We start from the raw sequence: 22,345 nt of genomic DNA, 5'->3' as shown, positions 1-22,345 counted from the left end.
AATTTAACATTTTTAAGTTGCTAAGGAATGAGTCAAATTAAACTCTCATTTATTTGGGGATCTTTTAAATTTTATAAACATATTTATTTCTATGTAATCTGACAATATCACAATGGTTTCAAATGCTTGAAAGCAATTTAAGTAAATTAATCAGTCCTATAAGCTTGTTTTACATTATTTGCTTAAAATTCAGTGATTAGAAAGGTAAAAGGTTTAAACTAACTCACAGCCCAACTATTGTAAAGTTTAGGAAGATTCAAATAACTGAAATTTCACTACATAGTTCAACTGTATTTTCATGTCTACTTTTGAAAATTTTTTTACCGATTTTCAGATTGAGTTTACATGTATGTTTTTTCCCAAATCAAAAGTACATAAAGTTTGATTTCCCCATTCCATTGTCCAGCAGTAGCTACTGTTCATTAGCTTTAGATTTTTATGTACATGTACAACATCCTTTGCAAGTGGGTTTCTTAGAATATAAAAATGAGTTATACTGTATATATTGCTTAGTAACTTGCCAAGTTATGTGTGCGCCATATATATGATATCTACCCCCATTTTTTGGAAAGTTGAAGTTGTAATATTGTGTACATCAAAGCAAATTGGTACATTATATATAGTTAATTGTTCTTTCATTTTATTCAAAAAATTCAAGGAGGAATAAAAATTATAAAATGTTTTGGCAGGGTTTTAAAGGAAAGTAGTTAGTCTTCAGTAAGATGGCCACCAGGGCTGACATATATATAATATAGATAGAGAGAGAGAGAGATAGATAGATACTGTATTTTTCCTTAGAAATAGGAAAAAGAAACAGTATGTGCTAGGGGAGGGTATTGCCAAAAATAATGCCATCAATAAGGGAGGGGGGAATTTTGTTTACTTAATAGTACAAACTGTTTCCAAGAACTTTAGAAACTAATTAGGGGTTATTTTCTCTCATTAAGGAGAAGCCCCAAAGACCTCTCCTTGCTAACACTTGATTTCCAATATATTTGACAACATTTTAAATGGATGATTTTTTAATGTATTTTTTTGACTCCTTACTATCGTTCCTATCTTATCTAATCTACTTTAGTGAGTTTTTACATACTCAATTTATTCTGATCTTATTAAAGCATAATTGACTATACTTTATGGCCATTTAAGATTAAGAGATATACCTATACCTTTAATTTTACATCAATAGTATGAATTTTCAGTAGGAAACAATGAAAATCCTGCATACCAGAGTAGATCTCAACAGCCTATATGGTTTGTTACTTATAAGTAGGGCTTTGCTTTCTTCTAAGACTTTTAATATAAATCAGTATACTTATATTTATAAGCATGTAGTGAATACATATAACTACTTCACATTTCTTTCAGAGACTGTCCAAACAGTTTAAAAATGAATTGGCATCTTTCCCCACAAAAGGGTCCATTCATGATATGTCCAATAGGATTCTGTTTTACTGTATTTTCCTGGGATTCTCTAACACTCTAAGAACTAGACATTTCCAAAAGTTAGCTCAAAAATATTCCATTTATTCATATTTAAACTATAGTGACATCTTTCATGACCTTTTATTGGCCTTTTCTACTATCTTTATGCTTTTACTTTTAAAATAAAATGGCTTTTTTAATGACACCAACAATATTAAATATAAATAACACTCCCATAAAGATGTCTTGCAGATTTTAGTGCATTTAGTCATGAGTCCTCTACATTTCTCCAATCTCCTTCTCTCTGTTAAGTGTGTTAATTAAAATTAATTGTAAGCGAGATTCAAGGTGAACTAAATATGAGTAGCAAGAAACATCTTTTCTTTTCATCCCACCTTTAGACCACAGTGAGGTAAGATGAGTCGCATGTCCCACATGCTGTCATGACCTATGATCCCACAATCTATAAGAACACAAAGTCACTTCGTAAAAAGAATGAAAACAGAATATTGTTAGCAAAGCACAATAGTGTTTCGTCTTTACGCTTTTCATCATTTAAAACCAGAGCTGCCTTTCTACCTGTTACAACATAAAGCACTCATCAAGTCTCCCACCATTGGCTGGCACTGACAAAATTATCAGAGCTACCTCTTCCGTGACAGTACCACTGAAAGGGCTGGAATCCTGGCTCTCCCAGAGATACAGCAGTCTTTGTGACCTGCTACTTTTCCTAAGAAGGCAGTAGTGCACAGTAGCTAGAGTACACTGTAGTGTAGCAATATCCAGGTCACCTTTTCAACAAAAAGTTTAAGAGGTCAGTATGGCTCTAGAATAGGTTTGCACTTCAGATGTTTGTCCTTGTTCCCCAAAACTGGAAGTGGTGCTAACCTAAAGGTGAATACCAGTGCCAAAAATAATGTATTGCAAATACAGTCCTATGTTTGCTTTGAGTGGTTGTTCTTCTGATGCAGTCATAGAACTAATAGAGAGATATTAAGGAGCCATCTAAATCTACCAAGCTTCCTATGAGCAGGATAGTAAGAGCCCATCTTGGAGATTGAAGAATTTATTTTTTTTAAACTCACTAGAGGAAGGTCATTTGACAGTTTTCCCCTTCTAAACCAGGTAACAGACACTAACTGAAAGATACTATTTTAAATTCCTTTCGTACTGACTTTTTTTTTTTTGGTCTGTGGCAATGAAGACTAGATAATCAGTTATTACATAGGACCTCCACTTGAAAATAGTAGTATTCTGAAACCAAGTACTTTATCAGACAGCTATTCTCATTTATTTTAAGACCTATGAAAGGTTCAGTATTAAAAAAAAAAAGATTTTCGCTGAACTTTCTCACAGTGCTTCCAAAAAATGTATATATTGCTCTTAGTAAATGAAATTTTAAGTTAAACTAACAATGGGTGATAAATTTCCCAATTAAGGTACTATCTTAATTCACATTAGATATACTGTCATTCATAAAAATGGGTTGTACTGAAAGTGAGATGATCTAATTAAAGCCCTAATCATTGGCTAAACTTTTTTCAACCAATGAAACCTTTTGCTTTGTAAAGCAATGTGTATGTGTTCATTCTATACTTATGTATTTTTAAATTCTTCCTTCTTGGAGCTTGTTGCTAATCATCATCCTTGTACATACTTGAGGTTTAGTGCTTTGAATGTTGTTGACTGCTAAATAACTATCAGTGGAGTCAGCCTTTTCCCCCTACCCTGGAAGAGCCAGTAGAACGTATGCCTTCTTTTTCTAACATTCCATAGCGCATGTGTGTGGTGTATGGAGTGGTGGGGAGTTCTCGCCACCTGGTATGTCGCTAATCTCTATGCCACATCCTCTAGGGAGAGGAAGCAAAACACATTCCTGGTGAATCTGTCACGGAAGAACACTTTACTGATGAAGAAGGCAACCTCGTCACCAGAAAAGTAATCACCATTGGGATTTCATACTTCTCTTGGAATTTAGATGTTCTGTTTGCTTGCTGTAGTGTCCCCTCTTGAAACAGAAAGCAGGAAACATCTCTACTTTTCACTATTGCTTCCTACAGATCACTCGGAAAGTGATAAGACGAATGGTTATCCCACAAGAGAGGAAACATGACGTGGTAAAGGAGGGGGCCTGCCCCAGAGAAAGTAGAGGATGAAAGCTTTGTGAGCGCTCCCGTGTACGCGGCTAACAGGCTGGCGTGGGCAGTGTGGCAGCTTGAAGCGTTTGCTGCTCCTGATATCTTGTGCATTTGATCAGGGTCAAAGAAAAAGACTTTTCTTCCTAACATTCTTTAACGTTATATTCTCTTACTATCTTCAGAGAGTTCACAGAGATATGTTCATTTATGGAGGTTAGAACATGCCAGTTCAAGATTCTTAGAAAAAATTAAAATCTTCTACCACCACCAAACCCATTGGCGGGGCCCCACCCATGCCCAGTGCCTGTCCGGGCACGGATGGAGAGCATTCGTTTCCAGCAAATGCACAGGATTTAAATGTTAGAATGGCAAAAAGCTCAGTTCAAGATCCATATATCAAATGTATTTTCCCTGTACAGTATGTTCTACGGAGAAATCTGAATTCCTCCATTCTTAACCCAAAAATTCTCCTCTGCATTTCCAATGTGCCAATTCAGGAACTAAACTCATTACTGAGCCTTGTAACTCAGCAGATGGATCTCCATCTCCCAGAGAAAACACTGGTAGTTATTTCTTCCTTCCTTTTCTTAGAACTTTAACCTTTTCATTTTAAAAATAGTAACTGTTTACATAAGAAAAAGTGAACTGAGAATTTCTCAGGACTAAATCTGTGGAAAGGCTGCTGTGTTGTCCATTAATTATAAACAGGGTAAAAGCTGAGTATTTGTACAAAAACTTTGCTCTCAGAGAAGTGTGTCCCACTGCGTGGTAAAGAAGGGTCTTGTTTTATGGAAAATGCCTGGTCTGGAGTGAGAGGAGGGGTTGGTAATTCCACAAATAATAATTAATAATTTTAAAAAGTCCCTTAGAGCCACAGCTTTCCCATGGTGTTAGTTGTGATTAGTGGTTTGCTGAGAACTTTCAGTCTCATTATGACAGCTTAAAATTCTGCTGGCTTAAAAATGTGTAAGTTGTAATTAATATATTTTATGTTTGGGGTTTGAGTGCCTTGAGAGCTTCCGCGATGATTTCTTCTCGCTTCCGACCGGAAACGGACAGGCTGCTCCTTTTTCGATTCCTCACTAACCTGAAGTACCGTGAAGTACAGTGGCGCTGTCTTCACTCTGGTGGTGCTCTCTAGCTTGCCTGGATGATGCTAAGCTGTGTGGTGAAAGCCGGTGGATTGTATTTTTGGACATGAAGTGGCAAAGTGCTTTAAACTGTGTTTCACTTATCCTAATCCAGCCTCAAGGAACCAGAGTTGGAACTGCTTCATTACTAAAACTCCTTCGCCATGAAATCCTAACGTGTGCATTCCTTTTAAAGCAGGGAGAAGGTTATAAGGTGAAGACAAAGAAAGAAATCCGGCATGTGGAGAAGAAGAGCCACTCATAACAGTGAAAGGTCAGTCAGCTATGTGCGCTCATATCAACAACAGTAGCACTTAACTCCCTGTGGCACTCAGGAAGTGATTGAGAGCGCCCCCTTCCTCTCACTGTGTTCCAGCTTTGCATATGCAGTATGAAGTTGTGATAGTTAGTTTTTTATGTATGCTCACACACACACACTAAACTTGACTCTAGTTCACAATCCAGAAACTTTCTCATGAATTAGTCGGGAATTTCAATGTAAATGATGTTTGCAGAAGCAAGTGTAAACAGTGATTTTTGAGTCTTCCTGAATAGCGAAGGCTGAGTATCAAATGCAGGAGCAGTATACAAGCTAATAGGAAGATAATTTGGCAACGAGTAATTCTTACAAATACACTGTGAGAATTGTATTGATCCAGCCTTTCCCCATTTTAGCGGAACATCACTGAGAATATAATTTTGGTTAAAATATAGTAGTTGCTAAGTTTAAATTAAATGAATGAAATCCCTATCTATATGATTTCATATTTTATGTAAGCCAAAGCAAATTAAATAGGAAATTAATTAATGGCACTGCTCTGTTTTTAAGTTAAAATGTTTAAAGTTGTCTGAACTTTTCTTCATAAACAAGAGTGTTTTCCTTTAGTGCTGTTTCCTAAATTTGACTTCATCCTATTTATTTCTACATCGCTACCATTAGAAAGGCAATTTGGGGTGAAAAAGCAATATAGCTTTGAAAATGTCCCCATAAGTCTGAAAGGTAAAGCAGGGTGGTTTCTTTAAGGCTATTCACCAACAGTTCTCTTAGCGCCACTGGTCAAAGTGACAGAGAGAGCAAACAGGTTCCAGTTTCAGCTGTCATACCTCTGCTGCTCCCCAATTCCCAGAACCCCTGAGAAAATATCTAGTATCATTGCCCCTAATGCTTTCTTTATGAGAGGTAACTATAACTAAAGCCCAAATAAATTCTTAGTTCTTCCTCCACTAAAACACCTTATCGTTTTTTATTTATTCACTTAAATACTTATTTCACTTCCTCTCTGTGAAGCTTTCCACAGGGGCACTGAGAAGTCATCGCTAGACAATCCTGACAAGGTGCTTGCTCTCCCTGAGCTTACACTTTAGATATTTAATGGGAACCGATCATAACTAAGAACTGCAGGGTGCTCTGGAATAATATTTACTTTGCATACTCTTCCAAGTGTTTCACTTGTGCTCTTAATTCTCACAACCAACCCATTTAACAGGTGAGAAAACAGGCCCAAAATTTTGCCCAATATCTCGTAAACAAAAAATGGCAAAAAACAGGATACACAAACCCAACAAGTGGTTGCCAAGTTTAAGTTAAATGAATGAGCCCACACTGTCAAACCTGTGAACTGGAACTTGACCTGGATCTGAGGTGACAGGGAAGCTTTCCTTGGGGAAAGGGATGTTTGTGTTTTAAAGAATTGAACAGGACTCAGCAGATGAGGGGTGGGAAATTTGCTATGCGTAGGCACAAGCAATGTCATTCTGCAGAGGCAAGGAGGAAACAGGGAAAAAGAAACTGTGAGAACGGGTCACTGTAAGTGGCAGAAGAGTTTGCCATTGTGTCTGGAAAGGTGGGAAAGATCCGAATAGGCCTTGTGTGTTTCTTTGTTAAGATTCTGGTCTTTACCCCAAAAACAGTGGGAAACCATTGAAGGTTCTTAGGCAAGGGTGGGCTATGATGCAGGTTGTGTTCTGCATCACTCACTCTAGCTGCAGGGCAGAGAGTCAATCAGAAGTGGCAATGATGGATGACAAGAAAACCTGTGAAGTGACTATGGTAGATCCTGGCTTGGGCAGTGAGGATGGTAAAAGGTAGGATGAATCAAGAGATAGCAACATGATTTGGTTTTTATTGGCTGATAAGGGTAAGAGATTGGATAATTAAGGACGACATCAGTGTAACAATATCTAGAATGAACCTACCTATTATGCATGTCATACAGCTAAACTTGATGAAGACATTATGTAGCAAATTACTAAAACACCGAACATCAGTTTGCTGTCTTGAATTGGTCTATTTAAGCAATTCTACCAGTAAGTGATAAGTGAAGTGAAAATGGAAACTAGGTCAGTCAGCTTCAGTATGACCCTTATAGCGTGTCCCTTAAAGTTTAACATCTCATTCAGTCATAGACTCAGACACCAGATGGAAAAGAACCAGAAGTGGCCCTAGCTGGTTTGGCTCAATGAATAGAGTGTCGGCCTGTGGACTGAAGGGTCCCAGGTTTGATTCCGGTCAAGGGCACATTCCCGGGTTGTGGGCTCGATCCCCAGTGGGGGGCATGCAGGAGGCAGCCAATCAATGATTCTCTCTCATCATTGATGTTTCCATCTTTCGCTCTCTCTTTCCCTTCTCTGAAATCAATAAAAACGTGTTTTTTTTAAAAAAAAGAACCAGAAGTTCTTTGAATGACCCTACACTAGCTGGTCCATTTTTATAGAGTAACAAATACCTAATATCCATGAATAAATGATACCAAATCTATATGACAGTGCTATGCATCCAAGGCCCTTTAGAGAGTATTAGCAGAGAAGCCACTTGCTCAATAAATATACGAGAGGCTTTAAAATTATAAATAATACATATTGTGAAGAAGTTGTCAGGGCCTGGGCTAACTTGCTATAGCCCTCAAAGGAGAGAGAAACTCAGTAGGAGAATTCATATGAATATGGGAATAACTTCAGGGTAGAGCAAACTCAGTGTGTCAGATGGAAAGAATGGCAATTTGACTGCAAGCCCCAGTCTACTCTCCAGGGTGGTATTTACCTTCCGTAGTAAACCTGGGAAATGAGTCCAAGAATACTGCCTAGAATTCCAGGACACTGAACGTGTGCTTTGGAAAAACCAATCTGCAAATAGATTAAGAAATTTTATAGCCCTGCTAGCTGCCTTTTAAAAAAACAAAACAAACAAATACAGAACTAAGCAAGCAGAATACTTTTCAAATTTCACTGAGTCTCAGACAGTGACATCAAATTTTTATTTCCCATTGTACAGCCAGTTTAATTTTGAGTTATCTGAACCCTGCACCTGCTTTTCTTCAATACTGAGCCACAACCATCCTACTTTTAATGTAAGGGAAAAGCCAATGGCTTAAAATCACTATAAAGATTTGTATGTAGCCGAAACCGGTTTGGCTCAGTGGATGGAGCGTCGGCCTGCGGACTGAGGGGTCCCAGGTTCGATTCCGGTCAGGGGCATGTGCCTGGGTTGCGGGCACATCCCCAGTGGGAGATGTGCAGGAGGCGGCTGATTGATGTTTCTCTCTCATCGATGTTTCTAGCTCTCTGTCTCTCTCCCTTCCTCTCTGTAAAAAATCAATAAAATATATATATATAAAAAAAAGATTTGTATGTAGTATATAGTGATTTATAGTTTATAGTGCTTTTTAAGTGGCAAGTAGTATAGAGTGATTTGTAGTGCTTTTCCATTTTCTTCTTGTGTAGTCCTTCAAACAAGCCTTGAAGCAGGTCAGACCAGTTTTGTTTACTTCCTTTTAGAGATGAAGATACCGAGGCTCAGAGATGTCAGGTGGCGTTTCTGCTGTCACACAGCTCACGACTGATACGCTTGCCTAGCTGTGCCCTTTCTGTTACACCAACCTGACTTTCTAAAATTATTTATGAATAATAGTCATTCTATCAAATGATTACTGTATGACAAGTACTAGGTAAGGTTATTATATACCCCCCATTCATATACTCCGCAAAGCAATACTATAGGGTAACTACTACCCTCCTTTTTTATAAATGAGGAAACGGAAGTTTTAAAATTTAAGACTTACCTAAGGTCCTACAGCTAATGAGCAAAAGCTATGAAATTTGAACATATCCAGAAACTAGTTATTAACTATTACTTGTATTAATATTTTAATAGTATTCGATGGCTTAAAGACCTAAAAGCAAACTCTGAATCAAAGTTTGTACAAAGGCAACCTATAGTAAATTTCTTCATACTCTACATAGTAAAAACTGTTTGGGGGGAGGGTAGTTTGGTGTTTTTTAAGTAAAGCAAACTTTCATTTTTAAGGTAGCCATAATCTATAAAACATTTACTTCAAATTTACCATTAGAGGGCTGATTAGTGAGTCAGTGGCAAGGGAAGGTCCCTAGAAAGAAGCTGTAAAAACTGCAGGATAGCTGTATTCCAAGCCTCTGGGGGAAATGCTCAGGATCTCACAGCCATATGGAAGCCAAGAGTGGCAACAGTGCCCAAGCTTGCCAGGGCCATAATTTATCTGAGTCAAAAAGCTGACTAATTATATTTATTCCTTAAAAAGATATTTGACCTTTCACTTGGTGAAGAATGAAAAGGGTAGATATGTAATCATGAAGAAAACCTCCATGCTGCCTGTCCTTCTGGAACTCTTATCTTGCAAGGAGGAATGAGATGGGACAAATGTTGTTCAAGGGCTAAAAGTACAAAACCCAGGATCCAACAAGAAGGAAAGAGAGAAAGGACTAGCAACCCACAGGTTGAGAACCGCTGTCTTAATGGCTCCTGCCCTCTCACACTTTCCATCAGGTGTCGCTCTTATCACAGTTTATACAGGATGTTGATGTTTTATAAGAGGCACTCAGCCAAGGCTCTAATGCTTTTTGTGCAACTTGGCATAAAGTCTTTTATCCAATGATGACCTTCCTGCACCCTGTGTGATTGGAGCCCACACACTCTGGTGTGAGAACAAGAGAGATTTATAAGGGGAACTAATTCCCAACTTTTTTAAAAACTATCCCTCAAATCATACCTGAATACAAATGGGAATAATTAATAGCACTTTTTAAATAATAGAAACATATCCGCTATTTCTAGAGAGATAATGGTCGTTTGCATTGGGTGATAAAAGAGAAAGACCTTACAGCCAGATTTATCCTTGGAAGTTGGATTCGTTTTTGGAAGAGATGAAGCAAAAATAAATAAAGTTCAATTGAGTTGCCCATCTACATATATTTACTAAACACTATAAAACTATATTTACAATAGGTGAATTGTATGGTGTGTAAATTATGTATCCTTTAAGCTGTTAAAAGCTGGGGTCTGTGGGAGGGGTTTGATTAGAGAAAATTGCTGAAAATTCTCCCTAAGAAAACAGCATGATAGCACTAGGGTAACATTATAGGACCATCTAAGAAGCCTGGTGCCTGGAAGATTAGGAATAATATAAAAACAGACGTGAGAAAATCCTGATCTTCTTACTCTGATTTACACACCTTCTGGGATGGAGCCTGTCCAAATGAGTCACTTTCCTTCCCTGGAGCTTCTGCAGAGCCATGGGAGGGGGCGGGTGTTGAAATCACCCCAGAAGGAATTGATACTTTGATGTTCTTGGCTCTCAGCATTGATGACCTGGGGCATGGAGGTCGGTAGCACTTTTAATACAAAAATGGAAGCCTGAACCGCAGTAGAGCAGACAAAGGAAGTGCTGTACCAATATGTTTACATAAGCCAAGGTATCCCGGGTGACCCATCTAAAGGGGAAGAAACTTGTCCAGGATAAGTAAACAACATCAAGGTCACTGGGAAGACTTTTGGGCCTCAACAGAAATAATCCTAAAGGTTATCCTAGACCTGCTTACATGTTGGTGAGCAGGGTTGTGCCAGCCTTTCTCAGTTTTCTGTAGGGGCTGTGTCTTGTTCTTGGGCAGGCATTCAAGTTTGTCACCTTCACACTGACAAAGGACTAGATGTGGGAATAATTTTATTTTATGGAGAAAAAGTTCATACCAAGAACAATACATACTGCACCAAAGTATGAAAACCTTTGCCAAAGAATGTTGATTTATTTTGACATATTAAGAGTGGCTACAAAACAGATACTTTATGCAGGTATTATCGAGTAAGACAAGAGAATCTTAGTGGAGCCTAAAAAAAAAAAAAACCTCAAAATTAATTTATCTTGTCACGACTGATGTGGGGCAGGAAAGGGGAAAGTATTCTTTCCAATGGCTGAAGATAGTCTTCCATTTTAATGTGCATATGGAAAAACAATTTTCTAGTAATGAAGCAATAACACTGTCCTCCCTTTTTGAAAGACTGGTTGCCTTTGTGCCCATGAAAACCCCATGCCCCTGCTAATTTGCTGTTGGTGGAAATCTCAGAGAGCAGATAAACCAGAGGCCCCCCAGGGCTTCCCCAAGGGCCTGAGTGAATGACCCGGGCATCAAAGACAGACCTAGAAGAGAGTCCTTCTGACTCAATCTCTAAAACCACAAATAGAGCAAACAAAGTTGCATGAGGTCACGGGATCAGCAAGGGGAGGTCATTGCCTTCAAAGAGCTTTCCGGCACACCTCAGGGCCTTGTCCTCTCAGGCAGATAGCCTGAGTCCAAAGTTTCATGCTAACCCGCCCCATTAGGAGGCCCAGGACCCCCATTCTCTGATCCTTTTATGTTGAATGGCAAGGAAGGCTTAGACAAGTTCTCTATTTTTTTAAAAAAAAGAAAGCAAGCTAACCTCACTACTTACTGTCTGTCTTTCCACAGGATCATGTGTTTTTACTGCCAGTATTGAGAAATTCATGGAAGACATGTCAGCAGGAAGTAAAGATTCGAGGAGAAGGGTGTGTGTGTGTTTGCTGCTTCCACACATGAATGGCATGACTTTTTTTTTTTTACACAAAAAGAAAAGAGAAAAAGGAAACCACCCACATTTTAATTTAGCATGAGCCAACTTACAGAGCATGGAAATTCACTTTCATTCCCAGGATTGGCACGTGTGCAATTAGCAATGCAGTGTATATACAAGAAGCCATGCCGTTAACAGTTTATCTCAAGTAACTTGGTGTCATTTACAAAAGGAAGAAATTCCTGCCTCCAGAAGGAACAGAAGGAGATGGACTGATGAAATCAGAGAAACACTAAAATTACTAAATCCACAACAGCTCGCCTTATTTTTCTTGGACCCAAACTGTCAGGGTATAAACACTATTTGTTTCTTTTTTAAGACATCTATAGTTTTGCTGTAAATAATAACAGTGTATAAATTCTAACAGAAAAATAGAATAAATGTTGATAAGGCACTGCCTCTTAGAACACAAACAGAATATTGCAAATGCATTTAACATCATAGAGGTCTCAAGGGACTTCACCCTAGAAGAGGAGGGAGGGGTTCTGGGTGGGGGGGGGACCTTTACTGATTCTTGTATATTAGCAATTATAATGTTTGTATATGCAAAACTGCTAGCTTGATTTTAAAAAAGCAAATCTTTAAAATCTGCTGCAAATTTAAATAATTCCCAAAATGAGGAATTCTGTAGTTCTGTGAAAAAAAAAATTTTCTTCAGAATACTAATATTTTGATGCATGTGTATCACCTTATTTTGATTAAATCTTTTCCAATTTTGCAAACACTACCGTATACTGCAACACAGAAGATTTTATCTGTAAACAAAAAGCCCTTCATCTAATATTTGTTGCTATTGCCAATTTTCCAATTAAATGACCTAAAAATGGAAGAAAAAAAAAAACACCTATACAGTAGTTGCTTTAGGGGGAGGGGGTGCTCTCTGTTAGTGCTTAAAAGGGGGGTAATGCTTGCCGCTTTAGAGGTGGATGGTGCTCATAAGAGGCCCCAGTCAGGGGTGTTTAAAATGGACTGAACAGAAGTCCTTAGCTAGTAGAATGGCAGCACGCTGTAAAATTCTCACTGTATCGTGTACTGGCTATAAGATGTAGACACCTTTCAGTAAGCCAATCATTTGTAACCATTCTAGCAGTGTCATACTAGGTTAATAAGGCTGCAGTGTTTTAAAGGGCATTTTTATTTGGGTTTTGGTGAAATTCTTTAATTTGTTGATTATATTCATATGAAATCAGCATTCATGGACACATAGCTCTAATGACATATGTATGAAAAACCATACACTGGATGACCTAGTCGATTATTTAAGCATAAAATAAATTGTGTTAAACTCTTCACCTGTCTGTGCTCTACCGCGTCCTTGTGTTCTCTGGCAGAAGATCATTGCCTAGCTCCTGATCATTTGGCAGCACCGATCCTCCTCACCAGTCCTCCTGGTGCCTCTGCCTCTGCGGTCACTAAGGAGATAGTCCCCCTAACATTCCGTTCCGCCCTGCAAACTCCCAATCTACAAAAATGTGGAGCATTTCATAGAGGAGCCATGAATTAAAGATCAATGACAATTGATCTTTGCCCACATCTGGGTTGGGCTGTCCCACCACCACCCCTCAAAAGTGGGAAGTTGGAGCTATTAGAACTGGCATGTCCAGAATGAACCACTCCACTTGCCGCTGTTTTAGCCCATAAAGCAATTGTTTGTTTTTTCCATTGACATTCATTGTCAGTGCTTAGAAGTTAGGAAATTTTGCACAGTAACCAGATTTCTAACTTCTCTTGAAAAGATTTGGCCTCACTGCCAGAGGCACCTTCTGGGGCCATGTTGCCCTCTCCAGCCAGGTGTATGGTCTCCAGGCACCACAGTCTGTCTCATTATTTTTATTTGTTTATTTTTTTGATCCTCACCAGAGGATATTTTTTCATTGATTTTTTAGAGAACAGTGGGACGGAGGAGAGACAAATATGGAATGTGCCCCTCCCACTGCAGCAAAATTATCCTATGACATTCCCCCCACCCCAACCTACCCAGGCGGAAAGGTTTTTAAAAGAAACTTGCCCCAAAAGCCTCTCTGTTAAACGATCAGAATCCATGTGTCCTAACTTCCCATATAAGAGTTACGAATTGTGGAGGCACAATCCTTGACAGAAAGGTGTTTATTCTGAACTAGAAGCTTGAAGTGTGCTTGTCTGGGTATTAAATGCGTGTTATTTGTATATACCTGAAAACCTGACTTCAGGACTATCTGATGAGCTAAACTTAAGGTCAAGCAAAAGTTCATAAATTTAATCAGAGAAGTAGCAAAAATAGGATGATCAAGATTTTATTTGCATCTGTGTATATGTATATGTGTATGCATGGATTGAATTGGGAGCATATGTTATATATTCCTAATACTGTCTTTGACCTGCTGGCTTATAAAATTTAAGCTTTTTCCTCACTTGAGGAAAAAAAATTTGATGATAAGATTCCTGATATTTGCTGGTTTTCAATTTTATATTCTTACCAAATTCCTGAGTTTGTTCAATTAAAATGTATTATCACTATTAAATTGCCAAGTTATGGCAATATACTGTGCAGGGTTATTCTACCATTCCTAAGAGGGACCTACTTCACTGAACATATAAGCAGCAGGCTTCTTTCCTCTATTAATAAATACTACCACAGTGTCCTGGTATTCCAACATGTTCATTTGGTATTCTCCTGGGTTCCATCAAGACAGGTTTTTCTCCAAGGCAAATAAAAAAAGTTGTTTGCTTGCTTTTATAAGCATCAGGTCACAGCAGGGATATGTGAGAAGCTCAGAAATATAATTTGCCGAGGTGATAATTCTCTGAAGAAGCCACTGATCCAAAAGCTAACTTCCTGAGTGAGTCTTGGTGTTCTTGATTCTGGCATTTTAAAAGGTGTGTAATTTCCTAGTCATATGGCACTGCTCCTTGCTCATGAATTTATGATCAAATAGTCCAGAAATAAACATGTCTAACATTGAGATTTGAACCAGACTTTCCAAGAGTTCTTTTGGTAACAGAGACCAAAAAAAAAAAAAAAAAAAAAGAAGGAAGGAAAGGAAGGAAGGAAGGAAGGAAGGAAGGAAGGAAGGAAGGAAGGAAGGAAGGAAGGAAGGAAAGAAGGAAGAAGAAAGAAGAAAGAAAGAAAGAAAGAAAGAAAGAAAGAAAGAAAGAAAGAAAGAAAGAAAGAAAAGAAAGAACAGTGGCATAATTAATTTACGTGGTTACCTAGCTAAGCATGCACCAATACAAAATAAATGAATAACAGAATGGACTCTGACTAACATCCTTAGTAGTAGGTCCTATAGCCTTTGGTTCTTTAACAATTAAATGCAGACCATTCAAAATAGACTAAAATGAAATTTACCATTATATCTGCCACACTCAATGACCGACAGCCACGAGTAAAATGCACTACTAGGTGATCCTGCAGTGAAGAAATTTTACCCTTCATTCCTTGGTGCTTTCTGCATTAAGGAATAAATACCCCAAGGGTTGCATTTCCAACAGGACATCCTGAGACTCCTAATTCCTCAAAGGAGTTCCAAAGCAAAGCAGAGCTGAACATGCTGAGAGGATTATAAAGGCGGTGGGATGAAGCACTAGGCCATGAATGGTACACCAGAAACAAGAAGGGAACTGTCAGGTCTTTTTCTCCAGGACTACCTTAAAACGCCCTGTCCGTATCCCAGAAAAATAAGTGAGCTCCCTGCCAACTTTCCCTCAACATCATCCACTTCTCTTCTGAAATCTAACTCAAGCAATGGCATAATTCTGAGAGCTGGGAAGGAATGAGGACTTACAGGCTTCCTGCATCTGAGGCACACTACCAGGTCCTCAGACTAGACTGTGCTCCCTGAGAGCAGGGACTTTGTTCTGCTGCATCCACAGTAGGTGCTCAGTAAGTATTTGAGTACCTGAATGAGTCAAACATCATAGGGCAAAGAACAGTAAATGGGAAATGTTACTCTGTGCACCGTCTTGCGCACCATTTTCTTTACAGGCTCAAGCAGGTTGGAAATTAGAGGAAAGCACAGCTTTTGAGTCTAATAACTTCATTCACTGAGAACTAACTTGTGCCACCATCCTCCACTAGCCCTTTCCAGGTGCACAATCCCTGATTAGCCACAAAGTCTTAAATAATTGGGCATGGATAGCCAATACCACACCAGCAAACAGCACACCAGTGATGCTGCTGAGTCAGGCATCGTTCCCATAGTGATGGGCATCATCACTGACTGGCCATGGAGAAACTAGGCAAGAGTGTAGAGACCTTGCCATGATCCCTAATCTCTATGAATGAGTCAGATTCGTCTCCTCTCTTTCAGACATGGTATCCAAAGTTTTTAAAACTGCCTACCTCAACAATCCCACCTCAGTGTTGCCAGTGTTTTCTGGGTTGGTTAAAGACAAGAAGGTACAGAAATTACATCCTAGGAATCCCTGGGATGCATACTGCCTGCAGAGGTGTTTTGTTTAGACCAAACAGAATTTGAAAAAAGATGGCCAACGTTTTTTTTAATCAGGAGATTTTAGATTTTAAAAAAATGAAATCTGAATTCTCTTTAAAATCTAAGGAAGTGACAATGTTGTTTCTGAGATCCCTTATAACAACTACTTGGAGCAAAAATGCACCTGCCATGTTTCGACAAGCATGTGTTTTCTTGTTCACATTGTCCCTCCTTTTTCTCTTGCCTCCAAAACACAATCTACTTTATTCATTTCTATTCCCAGTCTCTGTTTGATTGGATTGAGAGAAGGAGAAGGCAGCAAAAAGTTGAGTTCGTGCTTGAGTTATTTTTATGGCAAGCAAAACATCTACCTTATTTTTTATCCTCAGTGCCAAGCAGAATATGGAATAAAGAAGGGAGTGAGAAGAGAAGGGTAGATCATGTGGTTTTATCAAACCCATCCATCTACCCATCTCATTCAACATGTGTTGAATGCCTGCCACTTTTCAGATGCTCTCCCAGGTACAGAATACATCTGTTTCCTGCCCACTATCTTTCAAGTGAGAAGAAGACAAACAGCCTCTGTGTGAAGTTGAAAGCTCCTGGGAAAGGAAAAAGCCAGCTCTGCTGAGTGGAGCCATTGCACGTTCACAATTAAGTGAGACTCAAGGCCTGACAAAAACATCAATTTTGGTAGAAAACTTCTGAAACATTTCAAAGGTATATAAACAACTCTGCAAGCCCATCTCGCTTCCAAAAACTCCTGATTTAGATGGAACCAGTTGAAACTTTGAACTCATACACAATGTTCTTTACTTTATATCCAGTCCTTCACAATTCTGACCTCTTCACAGAGTCCATCCTACTGACACCAACCCACACTGGCAACTCATGCAAACTAAGTGAGTGCCCCATGATTCAGCAATCAAATCCACATCCTTAATGGTAACTCTGGCTATCTTGTGCTTTCCACAGTCCCAAGAAGAGAGCTGGGTGCACAGAGAGTGTAATCAACATTCAGCTTCACATGCTAACCATTTACTTGTTCTCTATGGTTAAGTTTTACCAGACTCCAGCTATGCTGTAGGACACACTGATGGCTCAGTTTGGGCGCACAACCTACCCATGGACAGCAGTGCTCAAGTGCAGAAAGGAGCAGAGCTAGAGCTGCCTCATGAGAGCCTGGCTTGCTAACCTGCCATCATGTCAATGTGCCTTACTTCGGTAGCGCCTAAAAAAAGTAAAGGGTATCTAAGGAAAAGCCTGCAAAAACCTTAACCCATTCAAGGCTGATAGAGAGATAGACATATAGACAGATGCTTACATGGATAGATGGATATAGTGGGGACAACTGTAGTACAGTAAGCTTTAGAGTGATTCTCATGTTTTTAACTATAATAAAACTTTGAACTCTCAAGTTCCCTAGGCTAAAGTAGTCATTCTCTCAAATGTCTGTGGAGACTAGCTAGGTCATCTAAATTAGACAAAAGGGCTGTGGTAGACTGCATTGTATATAAATTATTGGCTGCCTCTCCCTGATGGTAGATTATAGTTTCCCATCCCATTGACATCACCTTAGCTATACCACTTGCTTTGGCCAATGAAAGTAAAGCAGATCCTCTAAGACAGTGGTTCTCAACCTTCCTAATGCTGCGACCCTTTAATACAGTTCCTCATGTTGTGGTGACCCCCAACCATAAAATTATTTTTGTTGCTACTTCATAACTGTAATTTTGCTACTGTTATGAATCATAATGTAAATATCTGATATGCAGGATGTATTTTCATTGTTACAAATTGAACATAATTAAAGCATAGTGACTAATCACAAAAACAATATGTAATTATATATGTGCTGTCCGATGGTCTTAGGCGACCCCTGTGAAAGGGTCTTTCGACCCCCAAAGGGGTTGCGACCCACAGGTTGAGAACCGCTGCTCTAAGAGCTAGTGCATTTTTCTTCATGCTCCCTTTCCTCCTCCTTCAACCCTAGCAATGCTCCACACAGACTGCTCCCTGGCCCGGTGCTGGAGTAAAGGTGACATGGAGCAGAGCCACAGTCAACCCGCAGTGGACATGCAATGTGAGCAGGAAATAAACCTTTCTAGTAAACCACTGAGATTGTTCTGTCATTGGTTATTATAGCATAACCCATGAGTAATATTCAAACCAGGCAGAAAACATTAAAGGGCGGTGGGCATTTGTGTAAGCACATTCCCCTCCTAAAGAGTCTGCCTTCTAAAAACTAGCTCTGCTAGATTTTCTCATTTTTAAAATGTTGGTATTTTATCCCTCCACAATAATATTGTGAGTCAAACAAACATGCCTGTGGACCACCAGTCTTCAACCTCTAGCTCTTGGCATCTGCAGAATGAACACGTACCTGGATCATACCATACAGATTTACTGAGGTGTGATTTTTAATTATCTACTATGAAGCTGATGTGCATAAGCAAATAACTTGATTCCTGCGCCAGTCTAATGGCCGACCTAAGGTCCCCACCTCAGTGCAGTTTGGTTGTTCTCTCTGTACTATTTCAAATGCTAAAACTCGTATTAAGGGTCTGAAGGGGTTACTTGGCTTTACTTATATTTTATAGCATTTTAGTGAAGAGTTGATCTTCACTTGTGCATCTAAACTTGATGTGGCTCCTACCTACCTCTATAACCACATCATGTAATCTTATCCTTTTCTCTCACTACCTTCCAGACCAGTGATAAAGTATAGTCCATGGACTTACCTTAGTCTGAGAAAATTTTGGTGCCTATCTTCAATGAGATTTTAAAAACAACAACAACAACAAAAAAAAAAAACCTGATCCAGAATGTAAACCAACTATGCTACTAAGCATATCCTTTAGTTCAGTTGACTTTTTCTAAAATATACTAAGGCTTTCTTGAGAAGGAAATGGTGCACAGATTTACAGTGGTGCAAGTTCCTTATCTCTTCACAGATTGGTACTCTCCACAGCACAGTTCTAGCTTCCTTTCTGTTCCTCAAAAATGCCAAGTTCCTCCTCATGTCATTCCCATCCCATTTGTACTTACCCTCTGCCAGGGAAACGCCATCTCAACCTCCAGGTGGCCACCTTCAGGCCTTCCATGTACACCCTCTCTAAAGTAGCCATATCCCCTGATCCAGTTATTCCATCACATCTCCATACTTATTCCCTTTATAGCATTTATCACTATAGTATATCTGTACACTAGATCCTGTCCTCCTTATTCATTGCTACATCCAGAGCATCTAGGACAAGGCTTGATACCTATAGGTACAAAATATATTTGATGAATAAGAACATTCATCACACATTTGTTGTCTAAGTAGATGTGGGGTAAGAGGGGAGCACAAACAAGTAGGGAATACATATCTGATGCTGTGAATGTCAAGGAAAAACAGCAACATCTTCAGTGACTCATTGTGAAGTATCAAAAAGACATCAGTTTGCCTTTGAGGGTTGCTGTGTTTCTACCCCCCCATGAAGACTTGTTGAGAAGAGCTTTATAAATCAACTCCTCCTCCACAGAATTCTATAAAAGCTTCATTACTGTCAGGAATCATCATGGTGTTTTTCCATCTTGTGCTGAGGACATGTGATGGGACGGTTGTTAAAGTTCCCTGGTATGTGTCACAGCATCAGATCTTCAAACGACTCTTTGAATCACCCAAACACAGCACCGCCCTTACTGTACTAGTACCACAAAAAAATGAGCCCTCTTTCTGGATGAAACAAGCATCTTGCCAATGGAACAATAACAGAAAACAGCTGCTCAGACAGCCTGAGTGGCTACATTGCATGATGGCTACAGATATTCTTACCCTGGCAGGCCCAACCTGCAGCTAGAATCTAAAATTGCCTTTGGCTTTACAAGTATCCAGAATCAGCTACTACAGAGCCTGGTGCAAAGCATTATAGAGTAGAGGGACTGTGGAAAACCTGAGAACACATGCCCCAACTAAAACCACAGAGATAGGTTAGTTCTAACAAAATATTAGGAATGCAGGCCCTGAATTGTCAGCTCTTTTGATTTTTCTAGAACACTGGAAATCTGTATGATGGGATGGAAGTAGGATATGAGTATATATGCACATGTGTATATATAAAATTCCACTCATAAGCTCTTTATTTCTTTCAGACCAAGTAATTGTCAAATAGATAGATAAATAGATACCTACCATACGTATAGCTATTTATCAAAAATAAAAAGGAATGCCCTAGCCGGCTTGGCTCAGTGGATAGAGTGTCGGCCTGTAGACTGAAGGGTCATGGGTTTGATTCCAGTCAAGGGCATATGCCTGGGTTGCGGGTTTGATCCCCAGTGGGGGGTGTGCAGGAGGCAGCTGATCAATGATTCTCTCTCATCAATGATGTTTCTATCTCTTTCTCCCTCTCCCTTCCTCTCTGAAATCAATAAAAATGTATTAAAAAATAAAAATAAAAAGGAACAAGAACTGGGATCCACAGACTCCAAAAGTTTTAATCTCATCAGAAAACCAAGATATGTCAAGATATGTTCTTAAATAAATAGAACATAAAATAAGATATGTTCTTGAATAAATAGAACATAAAACAATATTAAAGAAGTGAATGTATATAAAGCACAAAACAGTCCTAACACATAGCAAATACTACATGTGTTGGCTACTGTTGTTACGGTTATTGGTAGTATTACATTATCATTACAACCACCATCTTAGGATTACTATTGACAAAGTAAACTGGAGAAGGCCTAACAGAAGGCCTGTACACCTTGCTCATATTGGACACTCAATAAACACTAGCTAAATGAGTTGGGACTTGAAAAATGAGTCGTATTTTAACATGTGAAGAAAGGAGGCCAGGGCCAAAGGAACAAAGAGGCTAGAAGGACAAAAATATCCTGGAAGCATGAACAAAGTTTGCTTTGGTCAGAACTTAAGAAAGGAGGCAAGGATGGAAAGGGAAGCTCACCATGGAGAGCCTTGAATGCCACTCAAGACTCCATGTGGATCACAAGAAGCACTTGAGCTCAACATAAAGCCTGGCTTGAGATTATATATAAGGCTACTCAGCCAAAAGTGAGACTAGTTTCCAAAAGCAGCCCAAATTTTAGATATTTAGGACATGGAGAAAAGAGTTTCATGGGCATATATACTTGTGTGTAATTTGCATCATGTGTACTAGTTATATGGCCATGGGCAATTTACTGAGCCTTTATATTCTTTACCTGGAAAATGGGGGTGATAGTTTTTTGTTTTTAATTTTTTTAAAATATTTCTTTATTGATTTCAGAGGGGAAAGGAAAGAGAGAGGGAGGGGTGGGGGAGAGAGAGAGAGAGAGAAAGAAACATCAATGATGAGAGAGAATCATTGATCGGCTGCCTCCAGCACATCCCCTACTGGGGATCGAGCCCGCAACTCAGGCATGTGCCCTTGGCTGGAATCAAACCTGGGACCCTTCAGTCTGCAGGCCAATGCTCTATCCACTGAGCCAAACCAGCTAGGGCGGGGGGTGATAGTTTTTGTCAACCACAAATGGTGGAAATGAACTCATCCACACAAAGCACTTCAAAAAGTATCTGGTGCAGAGTCAAGTCTCCACCCGTGTTACCTATGTTTTATTAGTTGTGGTGGTGTATTAAGATGAAAGATAAAACAGAGGAAAATGCTTGGCCCGGGCCTCTGTGTGTGTGAGTAGTGATGTAGGTAGGTGGCCTATGACAGTCTTTCATGCTCTAGGATGCTACCTGCTGCTGCCCCAGAGGCCAGGGGACATCCACTCTGGGGCTCTGAAGTCCAGCCCCACTCCCATTACCCTCCAAGGCCTCAGGGCTCCAGTATCCCCCTCTCCCTCTCTTGCCCCTGAACTAATGGTGCTCCATGCCCAGCCAAGAGACAAACAGTGAGCATCCTGCTAGAAAATCCCCCTCTGTCTCTACCATACTGCTCAGCTTCTCCAAAGTTCGTCACTAACTTCTTTTCTAACACAGGAAGGTCCCCTCTTGACACAATAACCTCCAATCTCATTCTTGTTTCTCCAAATCCACTTCCTCTGCTCCAGGAGAAAAGTATCTTTGGTTGTTGTTCACAGAGGCGTAAAATGTGTATGTATCTGGGGTGAGGGGTGGAGGTAGTGCCATGGGAAACTTGTATCCAGAACCTATTTTTTTTTTTTTGAGTTGGGGCCACAGTTATATCAACCGATTAAAATAAAAAGATTTTGATTCTTGGATGATTTATCTATCTCTTCATCATCCAAAATAATATTAACGTTCAGAACTTGCCAGTCATAAATGAAAGTGAATTCCCTGCAAAAGTCAAATAGGATATTAGAATGGAGCGCTGCCTCTTCCATGTACAG

General features: G+C 39.4%; 1 protein-coding gene and 1 long non-coding RNA gene across 5 annotated transcripts in view; both read left to right on the top strand.

Annotated features, from left to right (window-relative positions):
* ANK3 (ankyrin 3) overlaps nt 1–14,210 on the top strand; it is a 461,267-nt gene extending 447,057 nt beyond the window's left edge. For 3 of the 4 annotated variants that reach the window (XM_036336813.1, XM_036336815.1, XM_036336814.1), the window contains 2 exons: nt 4,890–4,967; nt 11,450–14,210. In XM_036336813.1, the coding sequence (XP_036192706.1) occupies nt 4,890–4,958 (69 nt within the window). In that variant the 3' untranslated portion in view covers nt 4,959–4,967; nt 11,450–14,210. Of the gene's footprint in view, nt 1–3,279; nt 3,364–3,485; nt 3,543–4,060; nt 4,127–4,889; nt 4,968–11,449 lie in introns of all 4 variants that reach the window. The other variant, XM_036336812.1, reaches the window with a different exon arrangement.
* Nucleotides 14,211–14,678: 468 nt separating this feature from the next.
* Nucleotides 14,679–18,619, top strand: LOC118670035. Its single transcript, XR_004972203.1, has 3 exons — nt 14,679–16,723; nt 16,831–16,905; nt 17,997–18,619. It is a non-coding gene; the product is annotated as an uncharacterized LOC118670035 (long non-coding RNA).
* Nucleotides 18,620–22,345: the final 3,726 nt, after the last annotated feature.

The sequence above is a fragment of the Myotis myotis genome, unplaced genomic scaffold, assembly GCF_014108235.1.
Source record: "Myotis myotis isolate mMyoMyo1 unplaced genomic scaffold, mMyoMyo1.p scaffold_m19_p_15, whole genome shotgun sequence".
Classification (NCBI taxonomy): Eukaryota; Metazoa; Chordata; class Mammalia; order Chiroptera; family Vespertilionidae; genus Myotis; species Myotis myotis.
The sequence above is the reverse complement of the archived record's forward strand: the minus strand, read 5'-3'. Positions and strand labels throughout refer to the sequence as shown.